At 39.4% G+C, this 22979-nt stretch overlaps 1 protein-coding gene across 3 annotated transcripts in view; it reads right to left on the bottom strand.

Annotated features, from left to right (window-relative positions):
- Nucleotides 1–22979, bottom strand: part of ORC3 (origin recognition complex subunit 3) — a 75554-nt gene that overhangs the window by 26974 nt on the left and 25601 nt on the right. For all 3 annotated transcript variants that reach the window (XR_007355903.2, XM_048845039.2, XM_048845040.2), the window contains exons 5-13: nt 19630–19734; nt 17631–17785; nt 16190–16326; nt 13378–13537; nt 12319–12432; nt 10993–11126; nt 10498–10561; nt 4755–4871; nt 3759–3838 (exon numbers count right to left, since the gene is read on the bottom strand). Coding sequence is in view for 2 of the 3 variants with exons in the window: in XM_048845039.2 (XP_048700996.2) it covers nt 3759–3838; nt 4755–4871; nt 10498–10561; nt 10993–11126; nt 12319–12432; nt 13378–13537; nt 16190–16326; nt 17631–17785; nt 19630–19734 (1066 nt within the window). In the remaining variant the exon portion in view is untranslated. The remainder of the gene's footprint in view (nt 1–3758; nt 3839–4754; nt 4872–10497; nt 10562–10992; nt 11127–12318; nt 12433–13377; nt 13538–16189; nt 16327–17630; nt 17786–19629; nt 19735–22979) is intronic.

Genomic DNA, 22979 nt, shown 5'->3' with positions numbered 1-22979 from the left:
TCCTCCCAGTCATCATACACATGCCACTCTCTGAGGAGGCAATGTTGCTCGTGCCAGCACGGATGGCGCTGGTCAGATCTGTGCTTATTGAAACATGGGTCTACTTGAAGGCAATGGTGCTTGAGAAGACCAGTGCTGGGAAAGCTCTTGGCACCAATGGAGGTGCTGGTGTCAGCATTACCAGTGTTGAAATAGGTGCCATGTTGGTTTTGATAGCACTGAGCAAAGCCTTCACTGAGTCCTGAAGGCACAGCCACATTAACAGGGTACCTGGCATCTTTCCAGGGAAATGGAACTTTCAGCAAGGGAAGATAGCTAAGGCTCTCTGGAGCAAATTGTAAGAGCTTGTGTGTCAGTTTCCAGGGAATCCCATGCTCCTGAAGGACGTTCTGGATCTACACCAATGACAAATATTTCTGCATAGTCAAGCAGCAGAGACAAGCCAAAAGCTTTGAAAGAGGTTCCTCAGTCATGAGAAGGGAAATCAACTGCGTTAGAGATATGTGCACCGCTGAGATGACTAAATCACTCAAGTACAGAACCTCAAGTTGAGGAGACGTGTGTGCCAAGTGCAGTGATGAGACTTAAGGAGGTGACAAGCAACAGAGGAGGAGGAAAGCAATACCACCTCCTTTTTTTCCCTCAGGCTCCTTTTGTGAATCAGAATGCTTCCTCTTTTCCTTTCACTTGCCCAGAACAGGTTACAATGAGATCTGGAAGCACTTCTCTCACTCTTGGAACCAACTGGTGTCAACTCTAATGGTGCTGTGTGAGTTTTTGGTGCCAACAGCCGTGTGGACGTAACGGTGTTGCTAGAGTAGTCTGTTTTGATGGAGCTGGGGGCCGAAATTAAGGGTGGAAAGGTGTGTTTCAGGACACTTCACAGAAGATCTCAGCACAGAGACAGACCTCACAACTCCAAAAGGAGTTTTAGAACAGTCCAGTTGAAGGTTTAAGGTAGCCAAATGCAGCTGCAGTCTTAAAGCTGCAGTCTTAAATCTGCAGTCTTAAATTAAGTCTTCACCGAGGGGTGAAGAAATGGCAAATAGTACACTGAGACGCGCTATATGAGCCTCTCCCAGGCATACTACACACAAAATGTGTGCATCTCATCTCAGGAAAGATGGCTGAAGCCTTTCTGAAGTTTGGGACCCCAGCACAGCTCAGACATAACCCAAGGCAAGTGGCTCCAGATACTCTAACTATACTATAGAACTGTAACAAAGTAACTATGAGGGATGGCAGGTCTCACCCTTGGGCCACCATCCAGCAGCTCACTGGAACCAGTGGAAAAGGGGGCTAAAGGAGCTCGAGCTCATCAAAGGTTCTGCCCTTGAAGTTCCTGATTGGGTGAGTCATCTGGCCCCACCAATTGGCTCAGTTGCACTACTTAAGTCAGAAGAAGGCACAAGTCGTTGTCCAAGCAACTAAATAAATCTCCGCCTGCCACTTCAGACCCTGCCTTCTTGCTTGACTCCTGTGCCCTGTACTTCTGCCTGCTCCTGTCCACCCTATCCCAGATCTGCCTCTGTTCCTAGTTCCCACTTTTCTTGTTCCAAGTCCCTGCTCCTCCACCCTACCCAATGACGGCTTTGCCGCCTAGTTTAACTCCTTACTCCAACTCCAGGTTGGCCCCTGGCTCATCCTAAGTCTGATTCTGACTTCAACCCTTCACTTGACTTTGGACTCTGTCTCAAGCTGCAACCACTGGCTCCACTTCCTCTCTCCTGACTGACTACAAGGCATGACCGCCAATACTCTGATCCCTATAGTAACTAATAGTAAAAAGCTAACTAGCTTGTGGACATGAGAAAATTCCATTCAGATCTCTGCAGTGGCAGCAAAGGAACTGTGTCACTCCAATGTATAGAGAGAAGGACATCATCCTAGTGGGAGAGAACTCTTGCACCCCTCAAAATACATGGCTTTTCTATGCAGTTTCACAGCTCCACGTCAGAGGTGCCAAATCCCATAAGTGGAAATACCCCAACTCTGTGCTTATCTGCTCCTTTTTTGTGTGCCAGCAACAACATGAAATCCTATTGTCTGAGCATTTCATGATATTTGCACCTGATCACCTGCCATCATAAAGAACATTTGCACAAATGTTTGTAACTTTAAGGTGGCAACCATGTCATATCTTTTCAAAAATTGGCTTTGATGTTGTTTCTATTTTAAACACTGCTAGTCAACAGGAAAGCTTGATTTGGTGGAACCTTTACTGAAATTAAAATGCTAAAGAAAATATTATGTAGGGGCCATCCTGAGGATGAAATGCAAATCTGTGAAGCATTCTATAAAGAAAAATAATAAAGCTGTAAGCAGGTCACTTGGAACACATTATTGCAACTTTCAGAGCACTTGGCTTGCCAACACTGAGAGACAAGGTGGATGAAGTAATATCTTTTATTGTACCAACTTCTGTTGTGAGAGAAACTAGCTTTGAAGCTAGAGAATTCTTCAGGTTTCCCTTTACCCAGTGAAATCACTAAGAGCAGGGCTAAATGATTTAGTCTCAGAACATAACAGAAGTGACAGCAAGCAGCAGCAGTGGTAACAGTGGCAGAGGTGACAGCTAGAGCCCTGCGCGGGACTATTTTTAATCCGACTCCTGTCACGCTCCCATTATTATATGGCAGTGGGCCCTGCGGGACCCCACAGGATCCCAGTCCTGTTCAGGGGGACTCGGCAACAGCGAGACAGGTGTACAGGCAACAGCAGAGGCATCCTTTCAGGGATGGGAAGTGAACCCATGTGAAACCACCTCTGAACTCTGTGTCTTCAGTGACCAAGCACAACCATTGTGAGTGGGGTGCAGCGGAGGTAAATGGGAGTGGCATGTTAAAGACCCATTCGTTCATTGGACTTTCATGGGGGGATACTGAGGCAAATGATGCTGCCCAATGTACCGTGGGGTGGGTGTTTGCTTCCGGTTACATGCTTTTGAATCATGGTTGAAGTGTTTTCCCAAATTAATGCTGGAATAAGAATTTTCCCGTTGAATAAGAATTTTTTTTTTTGCTATACACAGGCTCGGTGATTGACAGTGTGGAAGTACTGTCTCATAGAGATGCCCAGTGGTGGTGTTCCATTTTTCCAGATTATTGGGTGGGGGCTAGAACCAGTTCTGTTCTGTAGTATTTAGAGGAATCCCCAGATATTGAACCTGGCTGCTGACTTGAACTGGCAGAGGGGTGGCGTAGCTCAAACACTTTTCACCAACAGAAGTTGGTACAATAAAAGATATTACCTCACCCACCTTTTCTCTCTAATATTCTGGGACCAACATGGCTACAATATCACTGTAAACACCACTGATAATGATTCTTGACTGTTAACAAAAGAGTATCACAAAAAAGTGCAACAATTCTATTAATCAAATTATGAAGATATAATACATTAAAAAAAAAAACACCATCATTTAAATAAATATGCCAAAGAAATTACCAAAGGGCAGATTCTGATACTCTCATTCACGTTGAGTAGTCTCAATGATTTCAATAGGACTACCTAATGAGTAATCACCATGAGGGAAAGATATCAGAATCTAGCCTCAAATAGCTTCTGGGAGTTCCACTGAAAAGAACAGGCATGCAAATTTAAAATGATAGCCAATTATATTTTCAATCAATCAGTAATGTAGTCCATTGCAAAACTTCTTGTCCGGCAGCATTCTAAATGTAAAATTCTAGAGAAACAGATGGAAGATATTCTACATGTCTAAAACAAAACAAGAAAATGGAAAGGAGAAAGATTACCTCAGTAACTGAACAGCTGACCCATATTCATCTGTTTCCCACACTCTCTTTCCCAAACATGCACAGTGCAGCTCTCTGATCTGTAAACCAGTACATGAGTAACGGGAATACAATGTTTTACAAAACAAGTAATGGGTTGGTTTTACATTCACTTTTCAAAACAATGACTGACTCATTCAAAGAGTGAGCCTGTGAGGAGCTGAGTGCTCTCAACTCTCACTGACTGCAATTCGAGGTGAAGGCATTCAGCATCTCTTGGGACTAGGCCCTCACTGTGGCAAAAATATGCTTGCCGCTCAGCACTATGTTTTAACAGGGTCCATTCAGGTGACGGGAATGCAGGGATTAGAAGTGAACCTGAATCAAAACCTTTGATCCAAACATTAAGAAAGTTCAGAGTGAATTCACAGCTAAGATCCACATCTAGTAACAGTGTATCTGATACATCTAGAATCAATGGGGAAATGCACATCATGGAATGTTCTGCAGCATTAATAGGAGAATGTGGGGCAAAAATAACTGCTTGGTATGAGAAGTTGAGTTTGGTCACACAAGAGCTCTAACACAAGTCAATATACAACTAACAACTAAGAATATCCATGGCTGTCCCATCACTGCTATGTTGTTCCTGCCAAAAGGATGTCAATTCTCATCTGAATCCAACCATTAGGCAACTACTTGATTGATGATAGGAGGAATGGAAAATTGTCTGTACTGCATATGAGAAATCCAGATGCATAAAAGCCAAACACAACACAGAGGCACTGGCTGTTCTGTGCATTTGCTTCTCCCTACAAGCCCTCTGCTGTTTACTCACAACAGAGTATGACAGGCATTGTTAAAGAAACGATGTGCTGTTCCCCCACTCCATAATAAAGACAAAAAATATCTGACTGTATGTGTGAAGGGTATGAAGGGAAAAGAGGGAGTGGACTTGAAATTTGTAAAGATGTCAACCATGAAACAAGAGAGGTCCAGGGAATGATGGTACTTCACCTGTTTTCCCAAAGGGTACTTTGGAAGGGAAGTTGTGAAAACATGAAGACATCTCAGAACTGGGAAATAATTCTCATGGTAAATATGCAAGTCTTCCAGTAATTCCTGTGTTACTTCCTAAAATGACAGAATAACAATTTAACAAAGTAGTTCAATATCCACGAGAACAAAGCAGTATGAAATAATCACAAAATGTCTTTTAAAACACATAAATAAAATATTTTAAGGGAATACTAAAGTTCTCACAAACTAGGAAAGACTGTTTTACATTAAAGTGATTTTAATCATGATTTAAATCAGCAAGCAGGAAATCTTGATTTAAATAATTGATTTCAATCTTGTTTCACATTTGTACCTTTTTAGTTATTTTCCTAAAGAAAGATTTATTTTCATTGGTTGATATAATCATTAAAACATTGGTTTGAAACTAAATATGGTCTTTATACTCGATTTGGTATTTCTTTTTGCTGATCAGCAGGACAAACTGTATCTATACACATTTGTTTAAGCAATTATATGGCTCAAAATACATTTATTTAGATTCTTAATTTTTCAGATTTTTATTATGTTAGAAAATGATGAATGATGTATTTCCTATTTACTAGATGATAATGTCTTACTCATGCTTTGTGTCAAGTTGCATTTGGACAGAAATTGGAATGCAATTAAAAATGAATAAAAAACAGCAGTTTAATTTAAAACTGATTTATTAAAACAAAGGAAATATTAAATGTAGTTAATGACTTGACAGATTGAAAACCTGGCTCATGGTGACCAGAAAAAGGTATTTAGAGACAAAGAGATGTTCCAAAGTGCCTGAGCAGTTTACATGCCTAATTTCCACTGAAATCAATGAGAGGTAGGCACTGGACCTACTTAAGCACTTTTGAAAATCCCATTAGGTACCTCTGCATTTGTAGGTGCCTAAATACCTTTGAAAATCTATCTTATGTCCTTCAAGTTTTTAGAATTAGTAGATCTCATCCTCACCAGCTGATTTTTATTCATAGACTGGAAGAGGTAAATAAGCTTTTCTGCTTTTCAACTCTTAAACAGTTTCTCAACTTTGAATTAAGTAGTCCAGGTGAAAAAATACATATTCTCCCTGAACTTGCTAGATCAACTGAAAGTAACAGTAATTAAGGCAAAAGCTTTTCTGCACAACAAAAACGAAGTACACTGGACCCTCGCTAGAATGCACGTCTATATAGTGCAAATTCGCATATAACGCGGTCGTGGCCATGGATCCCAAATTTAATTACTTTAACTGGAATTCATTTTAACGTGGTCCCTGCGTTAATGTGGTACAGCACATGGATCCCAAATCCTGTGTTCTAGCAAGGGTCCAGTGTACTTATATTTGAAAAAAATGTAAATAACAGCATTCGCTCCATTGTAAAGACTGAAAATAATATAGATAACTTATGCAGCACTTGGATTTATAACACACTGAGTCTGGAAGTACATCAGTTGTGAATGAACAAAAAGGTCATAGTTCTGTTTCTGCATATAGGGTGAGATTCTGTGCTAAAACTCCCAAGTCTAGGGCAGACGGGACTACGGTAGCTTTAAGCCATCTTTCTGCCCTCCTTATCCTGGGTTGCTCTCAGGGATGGGAAGGCCCAGAGTGTACCTTAGATAGCCCTTGGTGTCTGTCTAAATTATGCATTTTCCCCAGGTTGCCCTAAGGGTGGGCCACAGCACAGCCTCGAATCCCCACAGTGCTGTGCATTGCAACATTGTCCCTAATATGCCCATCCTGCCCCCAGCACATTCCCTGTGCTAGAGCTTGCAAGGGAGTCTTTGGAAGGCAGCCTCATGGAAATCTTATGAAGTGCCCGAGTCAGAGGAATCCTTCCCTGGCTACATACAGAACTTTTAGGGTCCCTTTTATGCTGCTTTGGCCCTTTTACCTGGAATAAAAGAACCACAGCAGGGCTGAGGATCTCAACCACAGTGTAAACCTATAACTAGTCTCTCATCATCTACTTGGTTCCTTTTATATTAGGGTCTAAGTAAAGCTAGGTCAAGGTTCTTTTTTTGGATGGCTAAAAGCAGACTTATTAAAAGCAGACTTATTCCATACATGTGTGCCCTTGTATTTTGTTGAACATATAAGAGATCTCTCTCTTGGTTATCAGATATGCAGGCTGTGAAACTGATTAGTGCAGATGGCTAACAAAATGCCCAATAGAAAACCTCAGAAAAATTAAGATGATATTTTCAAAGTTCTGCTCTGAGTTTACAGAAATTGGCATATAATCCCCACGCCACCGCATAAATAGCACATTTCTTCAGAGATGGGAAAGCATTTCATTAATTCAATCACAAATTAATTCTGTTCTGAATGATAAATACAAAGGAAATGCATTTTTGGGTAAAATAAACATTGCCAAATGAAATATCAGGTGCATATGATAAGGATACTCACACATAATCTGAATGGATTTAATGACTACTGGCCAGTTTCTGCCACCCTTACTCACAGTGCGATGAACCTTACTCCTCAAGATTTTGGTGTAAGGATGCCAAAATCTGACCCTAGATAATAGTGTCAGAGTTCCGCTTGATAAATAAAGGCTTTGCTAATGCTTTTTTGAGGGGCGGGGGGGGGGGTTATTCTGTTATAACAACTATTAATAGTGTTATTTTCCTAAGACTAAGCAATTTAACACTGAAGCTGGGAGTCTAAACTAGAAATACGAATGCAAAAAACAGAAATGGAGTATGAATTAAATACCATTGATTCAAACATCTCTGGGTACTGGAAAAGATTTGATTCAATTCCAAAGTATGTCACAGGGTTTAGAGCCACAAACACCACTGAAACAATGTGGGGTGATTTTGAAAAGCACAATGCTAAAATAAACTGTTCTGTTTTCATTCAAACTTTCAAAAATGACTTTGGTCTTGGGTTCTTTTCTTCATACCAAAGTTACATATTTGGGTAAGAGAAATCAATATTGTAGATGAAAGAACATCCAAAAGTAGTTCTGATTTTTTTCCCTAGTGCCACATAGCTCCTTGGCATTGCTATAACTTTAATAAGCAGTGCCTTGTGGCTGATGGACCTAAAGCCAAATCCTTTCCATCTGACACATGACAGTTTTTTTTTATTTGATGGACAATAAGTTCATAATATCCTTTCTGCTATTAAGGAAACAGAGCAAGTGAGGCAATGACTAGACTGAGATTAAACATTTGCACTACTGTGATTTGGATGGCTATTTTCTTAGTACACAGATGAGGAAGCTGGCATTTCCTTAGCAGATGCCTTAAAACAAAATAGTTTCATTCCACTCCATTCTGGAAGGATTGTCTAGTATGAGATCATATCCTTCACTTATGCCAGAATTTAAAAATAAAACTCCCACAAAAAACTATTTAGTGTAATTGCATTTCAATCTTTAAATAAAATAAGATACTTCCCAAATGAAGAAAGTTGGGACTAGTTTTATGCAAGCTATATGTTTTGTAAGATGAGGAAACAGTGGGAAAATTATTGATGAGTCAGTGTTATTGGTTGCAGCTCCCCAACCTTCTAGCAGAGGTTATAGTTATTATGAATCCTGTTTTTAAGGAGAGAAAGATGAACTTAAATCATTGTGGACATGAAGGGGGTTTTTGATCTGTGAAAGAGTCTTAAATCCCAAGATAGTGAAATGGTGTTTATGATGAAACTCAGTTTAAGTCTTTTTGGACATTCAATATTAAAATTGATGCTTCCTTTGTCTTATACTTTTCAATCTATTTGTAGAATGCTCAAATGGGACATAAGCAAAATATAATAAACCTTATCTGAAGGGCAGAATAGAAAGTTCTGTCAGCTAGAAAGCATAGGGGGATTTACTGTTTTTAACTCCTCTGTGAATTGTAGAAAGAAATATCATTCACTTGGCTACACACTGACTTTATAGATCCTGACTGCAGAGTAAGTAATACTCTGTCAGAGAATTTATATGTTTAGATTCCTCCTCTCAGCAGCAGCCCATCTGCAATAGACGTTATTGCAGTAATGGTTGGTTATTTTACTGGGGGAGGAGGGAGAAGAGTTATTGGCAAGATGAATTTAACTGTAACAATTCACTATCTTCTAGGTCAGTGTGGGATTATAGAAGCTATCTGTTTTCCAAACTGTTTTAGTTTGAGATCTTAGGATCAGTAGTACAGAGAGACATCAATCAGAACAACATCTTCCTGACTTCTGAAGGATTGCTTGTCAGAAACTTTCTAGCATGGAATTATACGTGGTGGCAAACAGATCTGTGATTGATCAGATGTTTCATCTCTGAGACTGGTTGTTTCAATTCCCACTCATGAAGGCAGATCTTTATCATTCCAAGGACTTCTGCTTGGCATTTCATGGCTGCTAGAATATGGATTGTTGTCAAATGGATATCACTTCCTTGGAAGTATTGCACGAGTTGCCATGTTTCACAGCAATGGGCTTGTGATCTGCTACCTCTTGGTTTGTTTACCAAGAAAACTTCCTCTCTTATTCCACTGCAGAAATACTAATACAACAGATCACAATAAAATGTGAAATCATTATAAATAAATAGGTTCACTCTGTCCGCTTTAAGAATTTCTCCTTAAGAGACTGCTGACTAGCTAATTCCAATTCTGTATTCCATGACTGCATTCAGAATACAAAAGAAAAAGATATGCATCTTTTGGCTCTGTGAAAGCCATCCCATTCTCTGGTTAGCAGATTTCTATTATCTGTCACACATCAAATTTTCAGGAAAAGTGACTCATAATAAAGTCCAGATTTTAAAAATCCAGGGAGGTCTATATGAAACTGCAGAGATACTCCTCAACTTTCAAGCAGGCAACTTGGAAACTTAGATAATGGCCATAATGAATTAAACCAATGGTCCATCTAATCCAGTATCTTGTCTCTGACAATGGCTGGTACCTGATCTTTCAAAGGAAGATGCAAGAAACTCCAGAGTGGATAACCTTACCATAGAAGAAATTTATTAACTGTGTAGTTAGTAGCTCCAAAGCCGGAGAGAGTTCCTCTCTCTATTTTTATAATCCTATCTAATATAATGTGGATGTTTTCATGAACTATTCAAACATCTAAACCGTTTTCCAGTTATATTTGTGGCAGTAATTTTCATAGGTTAGTTATGTGTTCCGTAAAGAAGTATTTCCTTTTATCAATTTTAAATGTATTGCTTATAATTGAATTGACTGTCCCCCTGCTCTTGTGTTATGGGAAAGGATAAATAGGAGCGCATGATTTATGTGCTCAAACCATTGGTTATTTTGTTTCTCTCTGTCATGATCCCTCTAATCCATCCCCTCTCTAAACTAAACAGTAACAGCCTTTTCAATCTCTTTTCAGAAGGGACTCTTTCAAAAGCAACAATCAGGATTAATTATTCATCTCTTGTTCTGGCAAACACTCCATTGAATTTCATGGGTTTTTTTGCCTGAATAAGTAATAAGAGTGGGTCCTAAATAATTGAGCTTCACAATCTCCCTGGTAATTATTTTATCCATTTTACAGATGGTAAACTCAATGCACCGAAAGGCTGAGTGACGTACCCAATACCCCACAGAGTAGAATTGGGACTATCATGTAGACCTAAAGCCCAGCTCTCAAATCATTAGACATATTTTGGGATATCTAACAAATGAAAGATGCATTCTACCCTAGTTTCCTCTCTTTTCATGCAAAATGATGGGGGGGTTGGAAGGTTGTTCCTATCCCGCAAATGATTTTACACTTTACCTTTAAAAAACTGTCCTCAGTCAGAAGTGCAATTTGTTTTTCCGAGACTTGACTTTCCACATATCTGAAGTAAAAACCAAACAAAAATATTTGTGCAATATAAAGTTACACAATACATAGTTCTAAAAATGGTGGCCGTCAGCATTCTGTTGGGTCTGTGGCCACTACAAAATCCTGCAGTTTAAGTCCCGGGTCTGCCATAACTTCTCAACTGATTAGATCATTTGTCAAAAGAAAATGTTTCTACACGAAGGACAAAAGGAAAAAATGGATCTTTCAACTGATGGATTTTACAGCAGGTTATTTTACACAAAATAAAAGTTGCATTCTTTAGACAGAGATTAAAAAATTTCAGAAGTAATTCACAACTGTCCCTGTTTTATGTAACATACGCACATATAATTACACATTTCACAATGCTCTATTTACAAGTTTTTCTTTAAAAAAAATGCTGATTGAATATAGGACTGTTCAAAATATTTATTTCTCCTTTACCTTCTAAAAGATGGCAGGCTTCGAATGTTTTCACACTGATCGTGTGATAAAGAATATACTCTCTTCTTAGCTTCCAGGAGCTCGCAGCACAACACACTGAGGGGCTGGGAATAGAAATGCTCCACAATAGACAGCTGAAAGAGACAATGCAGTAAAAACCTGTAATACCTATGCAGTTCACTTTCCTTGAGGTGTCCTAGCTTTTAAATAAGTTAAGCAATTTATTAACAATTGCTAAAATGACAGTAATGACATTTATTTAAAAATTGTATTAGAGAGTCTACTCAGTCAACACATCAGATGACATTAATAATCTTCTACTTTCAACTGCCACTAGAGGTGCTTGATTATTATTCAATGAATAACACAGGCAACCTCATTTTGCAATTTTCTTCTGCTCATATCATTCAGTCAATTGCTTTTTGTTTTATACGAGATCTATAGCAGCTCAATTATTACTTGATTAATTTATTATTTGAATAATAGCAAAATTCAGCAATTACATTAGGTATTACATAATTTGTTGGGTTATGTGACCAGGCCCAACCTCACAAATGCCAAAGCAGCAAGTAAAGAGTGTATCATTTAAGGTACAAACATCAGCTAGAATGCATTAAATGAAACAATGGAACATGACAAGATCCCACATTTCACATATCTGAAATCATACTGTTAGGCCCTGATCCTGTAAACATTTACACATGTGCTTAACCATGCTACTTTGAGTTGTTCCACTGATTTCAAGTGCGTAAGTGTTTGCAGGTCTAGGACCTTACAGTGTAGTAGAAAACATACTTCTGACTCAATGTAATTTTTTTTAAGACTGCACCACAGTCATTCTGGAAAAAAAAAAAGTAGTACAAAAACTGGGCAGGTATATTGAGATGGAAAACCTTTTCCTATCACAAAATTCTTCACATGACTGAAGATTTTTTAGTATTAGCATGCAAAATTGAAAGACATCAAAGAATACCTATAAAATTAATACACAGAAAATTTGTTTCTACCCTTTCAGGTTTTTGTTTCTAATTTTTTATTCATATGACTTGTGCCACAGAATAAGCTGTTTCTAAACTGCCTTCCCACAATTCCTGCTAGCTTCCCAAGAGCTTTCCCATCCCCCCTCCCACCCCACACACTCACAAAAAACCCACTATCTAGACACCCGATCTCAGCTATAATATTCAATGGGAATTTTGCCACTGACTTCAATGGGATTAAAATCAGGCCCTAAAAAATTGAGTACAAGTCTGCTGCCATGGAGTAATTCTATTGCATTTTCACCACTGCCTAGCTATAATTGAAATTCTTCTTACTCCTGATTACCTGAAATCCTTTGATGAAGTTCTGGACAGAGAAATCATGGTACAAAAATATGTTGATTAGAACTTGCAACACTTTCTCACTTAGTTTAAAGGGAAACTCAGTTGTCAGAAGTAGCTGCAGGAGACAAAGGGAAAAAAAAGATTTCCTTGCTAAATGTTACCAGAATAGATTACATTTCAAGGTAAATGTAACTGCTAGTAGCAACAGCCAATTATTATAACATTACTTCTTGAATATGTAAATAGCAAAGCAGTTAGATCTGCGTTTGGTTTAATTCTCAGAATGTGCTAAAATTAAACTATATTAATTGATTAATGCATGTAGTCATCTTCAGCCAAGCCATATTTATTTCCATTGCTGCAAAAACATACACACTTTTCTTTAAAGCTTATGATTCCACCACATCCTGAACTATATATTGTCTGATTTTAGTTATGTTCAAACTTGGCATTAATTTTACCTATAATTTTTCAAATTATGAATGAGAGAACAAACATTACAGCAGGCATCAGGGACAAAAGTACTTTCTGCAAGCATATGCAATAGTTCTGCTGGCACTTTACAAATGCACTCCACTGAAATCACACGAGCAAAGTGTCTACATGATGGGACCTTATATTTGGATAATTCTGCTCATTTTCAAGGGGCTGCAGAATTCACATTAAGCTGCAATATTCAGTGTAAATATAAGCGATGTGAAGCCATCTCTATTTAGAATGAAGTCAATCTTACTTCAAAGCAGCATGATAATAAAGGGGAGTGAATGAAAACCATATAGTTGTGTGTGCATGAATGTTAATACAAACAAGAAGTGAAGATACGTACTGAATAATTTCTGAATGGTCTCCAACACTGTGTGAAGAGGAAACTCTCAACACATGTAAGTGAGCTTAAAGACACGGTTTTCAGAGAGAATATTCAGAACATATGGCTCTCAGGAACAGATCCCACTTTAAAAGCTTCACACTAGTCTACTTTTAAAGCATAAGATGCTATGTATACATACACCATACTTATACATATCCATTCCCCGCCTCATTTATCTAGAAATTGAATTACCTTGTCAATTACTGTAGCCAGGTGCTCCTTGCAAGAAAGAGACTGAAAAAGCTCTATACACAGCAGAGAAGAAACAGAGTGAGGAAGTAACCTGTGGATGATCATTGGAGACGTGGCAATTCCAAAAATGAGTACAAGAGGGAATTCATGTATGTGCTGACTAGATCACAAAGTGGGAAAGGAAAAAGAAAACATAACAGTTATGTGGGTTTCCCCAGCACTGTATGAAAACACAACCACAAGGCAACACAGTATATTCCCAATACGGCACTACCAAGAAAAAAACAAATCAAACTGTACCCTGAGGACCCAATCTTCAGGAATATGCTTGTAAAACTTCTGCCTTTAGTGTTACAGTACAGGAAAGGTTCCCCTTTGCTAGTTTTACCTAGCTGAAAAATTCCAAAATATAGTCTTCTAAATATGCCTTGAAATTATTTGTATTAATAAATAGTGTTGGAAGGCTCACATGGATAAAAATCATTAAAGGGTAAATGAAATTATTATTTACTCTTTGAATTGCAGTAGGACCTAAGGGCCCCAATCATAGATCAAGGCCTGTTTTTTGAGATTCTACAGTATCTAGGACAATACAAACAAACAAGAACCCCAAGACTTTAAAAAGTATTGTAGTTTGCTTAAAAAAATAAAATAAAGCAAGACATTTAGAATTAAACTTAAAAGAAACCCAACTTTCTGAAAGTATGGCAATTCAAACAATTGTAACCTTCCACCCACATTAACATCCTGAGAGGAACCAGAAACATTATTCATCTGAATTCCAAATTGCCGTATCAGATCTGACCAAAGTTCCTATGTTCACTAATCTTATCTCTGATAGCAACCAATAACAAATCCTTCAGAAGACGGGGGATAAAGTGATCCATAATTGACATTTACACAAATTAGAAAGACAAGCTGAGTGAGATAGTATCTTTTATTCGACCAACCTCTGTTGGAGAGAGAGAAACTTTCAAGCTACACAGCTATTCTTCAGGTCTCAGAAAGATACTCAGAGTGAAAAAGAGCTCTGTGTAGCTCAAAAGCTTGTCAGAAGTTCATCCAATAAAAGATTCTACCTCACCTACCTTGTCTCTCTAATATCCTGGGACCAACACGGCTACAACCCTGCATATTTACAAAAAAATTAGCATTCCTAGGAGAGAAGTTAATTCTGTCTCCTAGAGAGTTTTCTGTTTGGCTTAGTATATGTCTTAAAGAGTTTATATTCCTTCTGTGGGTGAAATCCTTTCTCCCTTGACTTCACTGGGGCCAGGACTTCATCTTATTTTTTTATCCTAGCATATCTGTGATTGTTATTATTCATATATTATATTTATTACACACACCTCTTTTTAAAATCTAACTAGGCTCTGCCTCAACAACATATTGTGACAAAGAGTTCCACAGTTAAATTTTTGTGATGTAATTCATGTATTTTTAGCAGTTTTAAATGTACTGCTTTTAACTCCATCTTTAGTAACAGGCAAATTAGTTTGTAATAACAAAGTAAAGTGCATCTGTCTAATTTCCAGGGACATCCCCAGCACTTTCTTTAAAAGATAAGGCACAACACTGACTGACTTCTAGTCCAGCAGTACAGTACCTGATTTTAAGGAAGACAACTTTTAATTGTACAGTGATTGCACCGACACTAGGCTTCTTCTACGCAGAGGTCTTCTAAGGGGTACATCAACTCATCTAGATATTTGCCTAGTTTTACAACAAGCTACATAAAAAGCACTAGCAAAGTCAGTACAAACTAAAATTTCATACAGGCAATGACTTGTTTATACTGCTTTATATAAACACACTATACACTGAAATGTAAGTACAATATTTATATTTCAATTGATTTATTATACAGTTATATGGTAAAAATGAGAAAGTAAGATTTTTTCACGAACAGTGTGCTGTGACACTTTTGTATCTTTATGTCTGATTTTATAAGCAAGTAGGTTTTAAATGAAGTGAAACTTGGGGTATGCAAGACAAATCAGACTCCTGAAAGGGTACAGTAGTCTAGAAAGGTTGAGAGCCACTGCTCTAGCAAACCACAAACATCCGAACTTATCTGCTGCTGGAACCCTCCCACTGAACTTTAAATATGTGACCTCAGCTATTCCCCATTAGACAGGCACCATGACAATAACCACCCCTTTAAGACTTCAGAACACCGGAAATTAGGTAATATTCTAACAGTTCATCACTTCTACTGCCAACAGTGCTTGTTTTCCACGGCCTGCTCACCTGCACCACTATTGCGATTCTCCAAATTTCTGATTCAGTTTTCAATCCTCTTCATGCCCTTGTAAAGGGATACTGCGTGTCCCAGGATTTTACAATCAAAAAGGGGTATGTTGTCACTCCAGAGTTAGCTTGGGTGATCAACAATGAAGTCTGAGAACCCTGTTTAGCCTAGCCTGGATCTCGGCAGCTGCATTGAGAAGCTGTACTCGAGTTACTATGTCCTTACTGCTGCAGCACCCCCTCAACCACCAGTGTCGCTGGGACTTCTGGGGGCATATCTAAGGGTTCTTTGTGCTGCAGGTAGCTGAGTCACTCTACAATTCTTTTCCAGTGAATTATGGAGAACCTCTCTGTCCTTCTGGGCATATGGGGAGAAACGCTGGAGAATGCAGGCCAAATCAGCACTTAAGTGATTTGGCCTGCATTCTCACGGCAAAGTGGGCAGGTTACTACCTCAAGCAAAAAAGTGACACCTGAGCTCCAGCCTTTAATTTTATGGCAACAACTAGAAAAAGTGGAAGAGAGTAAAAGAGCACCAGTCCAAAACCTCAGGGCACATTACCTGCTGATAACTATGAAGTCCTGAAGTACTTTCGTTGTGAAACTTTCCATGTCCTTGAAGATAACCACAATTGGAGGAGATTGCCAGTGCCTGGAAGAGGAAGTTCTTTTTTTGCTTGGAGTTTCAGAACCTGTTTTCTTCAAAGCCATTGTCCATATATTATAAAACAAAAGTTGGGAAAGGATACAGAGTAAGTCTCTTGTCTCCCATGATATAACACTTTATTACCACATGGACAACTTAACCAAAATAAACAAAACGTTTTGTTTAAGGAACACATGGTACTTCTCTAACTGTGTACAGTACCACTGTTCCTCTCCTGTGACCTAAATGAAATAGCTATAACAGAGAATAGGTAAGAAAGCTATTCTTCAACAAGGGCCAATCCAGCCCTTACCGCTGCAGAGCCCTCTGGTGTGGTTCCACTGGGCAAGGGGAGGGACAATTTGGGGTGGGCACACAGATGTGCACCACTTCTTGTGAAAATCACAGTAGCTAGTCAGGCATGCCTGGGAACCGAAAATGGATGAAGCATCCCCAGTTGCACAGATTCTCTATTACTCTGCTTCAGGAGCTGTGCTAAGACCATAACATCTATTCCAAATTAGGTTAAAGAAGAATCTGCATAATGACTTCCCAGTACTGGGAGTAAAGAGTAGGATTCTTTTTCCTCCTGTCCCTCAGTAGATCTCTCCTGTATCTCAGCTGAGATACTGGAGCATGGATATTTAGGTCCCAATTTAGCAGAGACTTATGAACATACTAAAGTCCATTTCTATTCAGCAAAGCACATAAATCCCACTGAAATCAATGTAAATACGAAGTAAAAAGGAAAATTATTCTATGCTTTTTTGTCCAATTACCCAGTAAGGAAACCAGAGGAGACCTTCAGGGTCTCAATAATTTTGGTAAAATATTTGTGTTCCTAATTTTTAGTTTTTCAATAGTGAGAAAATATAAAACATTTGGAAGGTTTTCCTTTCTTATTAACTGCCTGTGTAGTGCTGGCTTCAGATAGCTTGTGTAAAAGGCCGATCATGTGCCTTTCCCCAGGTTATCTGTTCTTCATACTTTGTTTTTCAAAACAAATACTTCAGGGATCTTGTCTGGAGAGAACAACATTTGGTAGGAAGTCAGATTTGAGTTTTAAGCTTCCACTTCCAAACGATTAGCATAAAACAACCTTTTTTTTTGAATTATGAAACACACTTTCAAAAGTTACCTTTCAAAAAGATAGACAATATTTAATTAGAAACTGAATTCATACTGGTGAAAGAATACTTTTAGGTTCTGATGATCTCAGGGTCAGGTATCACCTACTACTAAATGAAAAACTAGCTTTGCTAGTTTTGACTATTAGATACAAGACTGAGTCATGCAATTAAAATTTTATGAGACTTAAAAGCCAGATATTTCGTAAACTGGCAGTATGAAAGCCTACCTTTGTTACATTCTCGTACCATTTGGAAAGAGAAGCCATTGAGCAGTGTATCTTTTTCTGGGAAATGTTAACACATTCATCCTCCTCAGATGAGTCCACATCTACAGAGCAGTCCATTAGCTGTCCCATCAGTTTCTGCAGCAGATGTTTTATGCCTTTATAACATATAGACACACAATGAAGAGATTCTCACCTAGTTACCTAGAATTCTAACCCCGCACACACCTTCTCCCCCCCCATCCATCCCCCAGGGTCATCCTGTTTTTGTCTTTTCTTCCCTTTCCCCACCAAGCTCATCGTCTCTGCAGAGCATTATTTTCATCTTCCCCAGGCAGCTCCCAAACCTCCCTTGATCAGGATTGCTGTGTATAACAGTTAACACTACTAGCTTGTCTGATGGCGGAGGGAGGAAATCAAAGGGTCAGACACTGATCCTGCCTCTCCCCCAGGCTTGAGCAATGCACTGTTTGTGCACTACTGGATTAACCTAAAGTTAGACTAAAAGGCTAACCAAGAGATCTGAGTGTATTTCTAGGATTGATTTTAGTCTTTTGAGCTGACAAAAAGTATATATTTTGAAGAAAATGTTATTCCAGATATTCCTGATTGCAGTAAAATAAGTTGCTATATGTACATAATGAAACATATACATAAAGCTTTACAGAACAGATGATGTTACTTTTTCATACAATATAAATACGTATCCATGAGGCCTGTTCTTGGCATTAAAAAAAAAAGGGATAGTATTTTTCTGAAAATATGTAAAAAACTTTTTTTTTTTTTATAACAGGTGTGATTCTCCTCACTATGAAAATGTCTCAGAGACATTAAGTTGGTGGCTGAAAGAGAGGAGACTAGGGTTTGCAGAGGGAGATTTCAGTTTATAATAGAATATTTCCTGTGACAGATATTGCAAACAATGCAGTATCTTTGGGGACCACTTAATAAAATTTATGAATGGTTTATATATGTTTGTGCTCTATTCTATGGAAGAGGGTTACCACAGCGCCTCCAGAAACTAAAAACTGTGTATTGAGGAAGGTGATTAAGGTGAGTCACTGTAACTAAACAACTCTAGAGAGGTACAACCCTTGGGGAGGTTGGCATATATTATTTCAAACTGGATGTTCCAGAGACTCAAACGGAGAAGTGGCTTTTGGTATAAAAAACTGAGCTTGAACTGACACAGGTTCTTCCTTTTTATTCAAAGGAACAGACCCTGCTGAAGGGTTGGAAAGACTTTGCCTTTCTAGGGTCCTATAAGATTGGTGGGTGACTCCTGATCTGTTTAGTGTGTGTTTAAATCAGTTTATTGGGGCTCTCTCACACACACACAGCTTTTGCCCTAAGAATAAATGTACTTGCTTAGAAAGAGCTATTTGGATTACTGGTAAAGCACACCTGTCATGGCACTTGGAGAGAAAGATAAGCCCAGGTGCTCGCCTTAAGGCAGACTGTCTTGCTGCAGATGTCACACTGTATCGAATGTGGCTATGCAGCTGTAAAACCCCCGGTTAAAAAAGGGAGTGTGACAGAGGTCCCTTCCCAGAGACAAGTGATGGCTGGAGGCCTGGCACCTGATTGGGCACCTCTAGAGTGGACCACAGAGGGAAGAATACAGGTGCAGTTACCCTGAAACGATGATGAGTGTTACATCTGCTTCTTCCCAAGGCTTAAAATAAGAAATGGTTGGACCAAACATAAAATCATATAAAAAAAAATCTTAATATATGCAACAGCTTTATTTCAAATTGAACAGGATGACAAAGCTAGAACAGTTTCCCACAAGAAGTGGTGGAATCCTCATTGTTTTAAACAAAACCGGACATAACTAGAAAATGTATTGCAGAGAACAATCTTGCATTGTGAAGAGATTGGACTAGATGGCCTAAATGGTCTTTTCCATCCATAATTTTTATTATTCAAAAATATAAGATAGAATTTATGGTTAACGGCATGCACCATTTGAAGAGGTTGTTAAAGCTATTACGGTATATACCTGGGCATTCTTTGGCTTGCAGTGAGACTACATAAGGAGTAACGTTATCCTGAAGAACCTCTGAGAGACTTTTAAATGTCATTGCATGATCTGTAACATTTACACCTAGAAGGAAGAAAAATCAATACTGTATTATCCCTGTTTATTATCAGAATCATTAAATGAGAAGATATCTCAAATGGACAAGAAAGAGAAGAGTGAAAAAATGACAGGTCACCTATAAGTTATGAAGAAAATTTGTATTCAGAATTTCATATTAGTGATGGCTGATTAAAATCAATGGTATCACAGATTATTTTATCTGTCTAGAGATAGCAACAGAAATATCTCTCAAGCTCCTTCCAGGAGGAAGGAAGGTAACAGGCACTTGAGATCTGAATATTTCTCAGTTGTTTTTTTTTAAAAACAGCTGTTTGATCCCTCTTGATGTAATTCTGCGCTGGAGTCCACTTAACAAGCTGTCAAGAATACTCTCAATAGCAAGAATGAGGAAAAACCAGTTATTTTTGTTATTTAGAATTTTGGAGGGATGGAGAAAGACAATGAATGAATCTTTGCCCTGGTCTACGGGGGGTGGGGGGGCGGGAGGGGGAAAGGGCAAATCGATCTAAGTTACACAACTTCAGCTAAATGAATAACGTAGCTGAAGTCAACATACTTAGATCGACTTACCGTGGTGTCTTCACCGCGCTGAGTCAACTGCTGCTGCTCCCCCGACAACTCTGCCTGCACCTCTCATGGCGCTAGAGTACAGGAGTCGACGGGAGAGCACTCAGGGATCGATTTATCACATCTAGTCTAGACGCGATAAATCGATCCCTGCTGAATCGATAGCTGCCTGCTGAACTGGTGGGTAGTGAAGACATACCCTTATACTACCACTATACCAGATCTCAGAACTCAAGAAGGCTTTATTATCTATCTCCCCACCACACCCTCCAAAGAGTCTAAAGATTAGCAATGTACACATTAGATTTTTAAGGGGAAACAAACGGAGCTGCTTAGTTATTTCTTTTATCCCCACTTCCAAGGAGGAAGGATTGGAACTCGGAAGATCTGAGTTCAACTACCAACTCTGCCATAGACTACCTGGATTTGTGTACAATGGGGACATTTTCTAACCAATTGTAAAACTGTTTCAGCTAAACCAAATGTAAAAAACATATAGAACCATAGCTTAGACCTAATTTTAGGAGGACCCTGAGGGGGGGGAAGGTGGGAAGGTCCTAGAACCCAGGCTCCAGCCCGAGAGTCTACACTACAAATTTACAGCCCTACAGGCCAACCAAAGGTGTTTTCTTGACATGCAGACATAGATTCATAGAAGATTAGGGTTGGAAGAGATCTCAGGAGGTCATGTAGTCCAACCCCCTGCTCAAAGCAGGACCAACCCCAACTAAATCATCCCAGCCAGGGCTTTGTCAAGCCGGGCCTTAAAAACCTACCGTAAGGGTAATATCCTGGCCCCACTGAAGTCAATGGCACACTCCCATTAATTTCTGTGAATAAAATCATTGCCCAAATATCTTTTTTTCCTCAGTGCCTCATTTGTCAAAAAGAGAGACAAGAAATACAACTGTATCTAATGTTAAAAAAGCAACTTTAGACTAAGCCTTATTCACCAAAAGACACCCCCCACTTTTTTTTTTTTTTTAAATATCATGATCCCCCATGAAGGCTCAATTATTACAATTATTAATGGTAATAGGCCTGTAACAGGGTCAGCACCCGCCTCTCGTGTGTGCCTCCATTTCTCTGGCAGATAGTGCCTGCAAACACAGTTCTTTTCATGGGGGGGGGGGGGGGGGGGGAGTACCCACATCTCGTGGATGGCCCCCTTTCTCTTGGTTAGGTGTGAGCCTGCTTTTGGTTTTTTGTTCTTTCAATGGGGTGGCACCCTCCTCTCGTGAGCACCCCCACTCCCTCAGCCCATGGTTCTCTCGGCTGGTCTTCGGTAGCTCAGCCCTCTGGCTAAGACGCACACGCTGTCCCCCCTTCCAGGGTATACAGTCCCAAGTTCTTATCACGGCTCTGATATGGGGCCATAACTCTTAGGCTTCTTCCCAGAGACATTGCCTTCTTCAGGCACCTAGCCAAGGCCACAGCCCTCCCTGGGTTCAGTCTTTAAGTAAACCAGCAGGGCCTATCTCGATACTCTCGCCTGGTCTGGCCAGGTTTTGGTCTACGTCCCCCGGGCTCAGCCTGCCTGCACTGACCTTTTCATGGTCCTTCTGCTCTTCTATCCAGCCAGACAGGCACCCAGTCTTTGGCAACCTTCTCTGGCCTCGGTTCTGCCTCCGCAGTGAGCTATCCAGGGACCTGCTGCTCCCTCTTCGAGCTCCAAGCAGGAACTGAAGGCTGCTCTGCTGCTTGCTTTTTATCTGGCTCTTCTGACCGACCCCTTATTGGTCGCTCCAGCAGCTCCTCTGACTAGCCGCTCTTCTACAGCCACGCTAGGCTGCCTTGAGGACTTATCGCTGCTCTATTCTGGGACAGGGTAATACAAGGCTGCAAGGCCTCCAGACCTAGTCCAGCCTGCCAGAGTCTCATAAATATGGACTGCTGTTGGTAATGTAACTCCCTGGGTATTGCATTAGCTTTTATGTTTTGAGAGTGCCCCAATATCTATTTCTCTTATGAGGTAGGTCAAAGGACCAGTTTAATATTGGATGCTAAGTTGAAGCCCTCCCCCTTAAATTTCATCCATGGATGTATTCCTGATACCTGGAGATTACCTGGTAACAAAGCGGCACGGTCCCAATGATCAACACTGATAACTAAAAAAATTAATCCTGAAAAAATGGAAAAGTCAATCCCCACCAAACACTGATGCGTCACTCAGTGATATGGCTGACTTTGCATCTGACAGATGACTCACATTCTGCAGAAGGAGAATATTCAAAAAATTCAAAGCAATTTGGGCTGACTTTTTAAGAAGTCTATGATTATTGTAGCTCTTTAAAATAGATTATGTTGCTACCCCTCCTATCCCCGCTCTTTAATCTAACCTCTTTACTTACTTTGAGCATTATGCTGAATCTGGTGTTTTGGTATATTTGTTGTACTTGGAAAAATAAAAACTGTAAATAAAAAATAAGGACAATATTTGCCTATCTAGAAGGAGGATTGGGAGAATAAATTCATGAGGCACTCATATCCCATGGTAATGGATGTCATATAAAAAAAAAAAAACAAGATAATCAGACAAACCTCACACAGCACGTTGGTGGTAGAAATGGGAATAGAATCGGGAATAGAATCCAAATGTTCTGATGTCCACTTCCTCCTATTGCCTAAGGCAAAACCTATGGTGGAGATGCTCTCACACTGTGCCTTTATACATATGGGAA

The sequence above is a fragment of the Caretta caretta genome, chromosome 3 (genome assembly GCF_965140235.1).
Source record: "Caretta caretta isolate rCarCar2 chromosome 3, rCarCar1.hap1, whole genome shotgun sequence".
Lineage (NCBI taxonomy): Eukaryota > Metazoa > Chordata > Testudines > Cheloniidae > Caretta > Caretta caretta.
The sequence above is the reverse complement of the archived record's forward strand: the minus strand, read 5'-3'. Positions and strand labels throughout refer to the sequence as shown.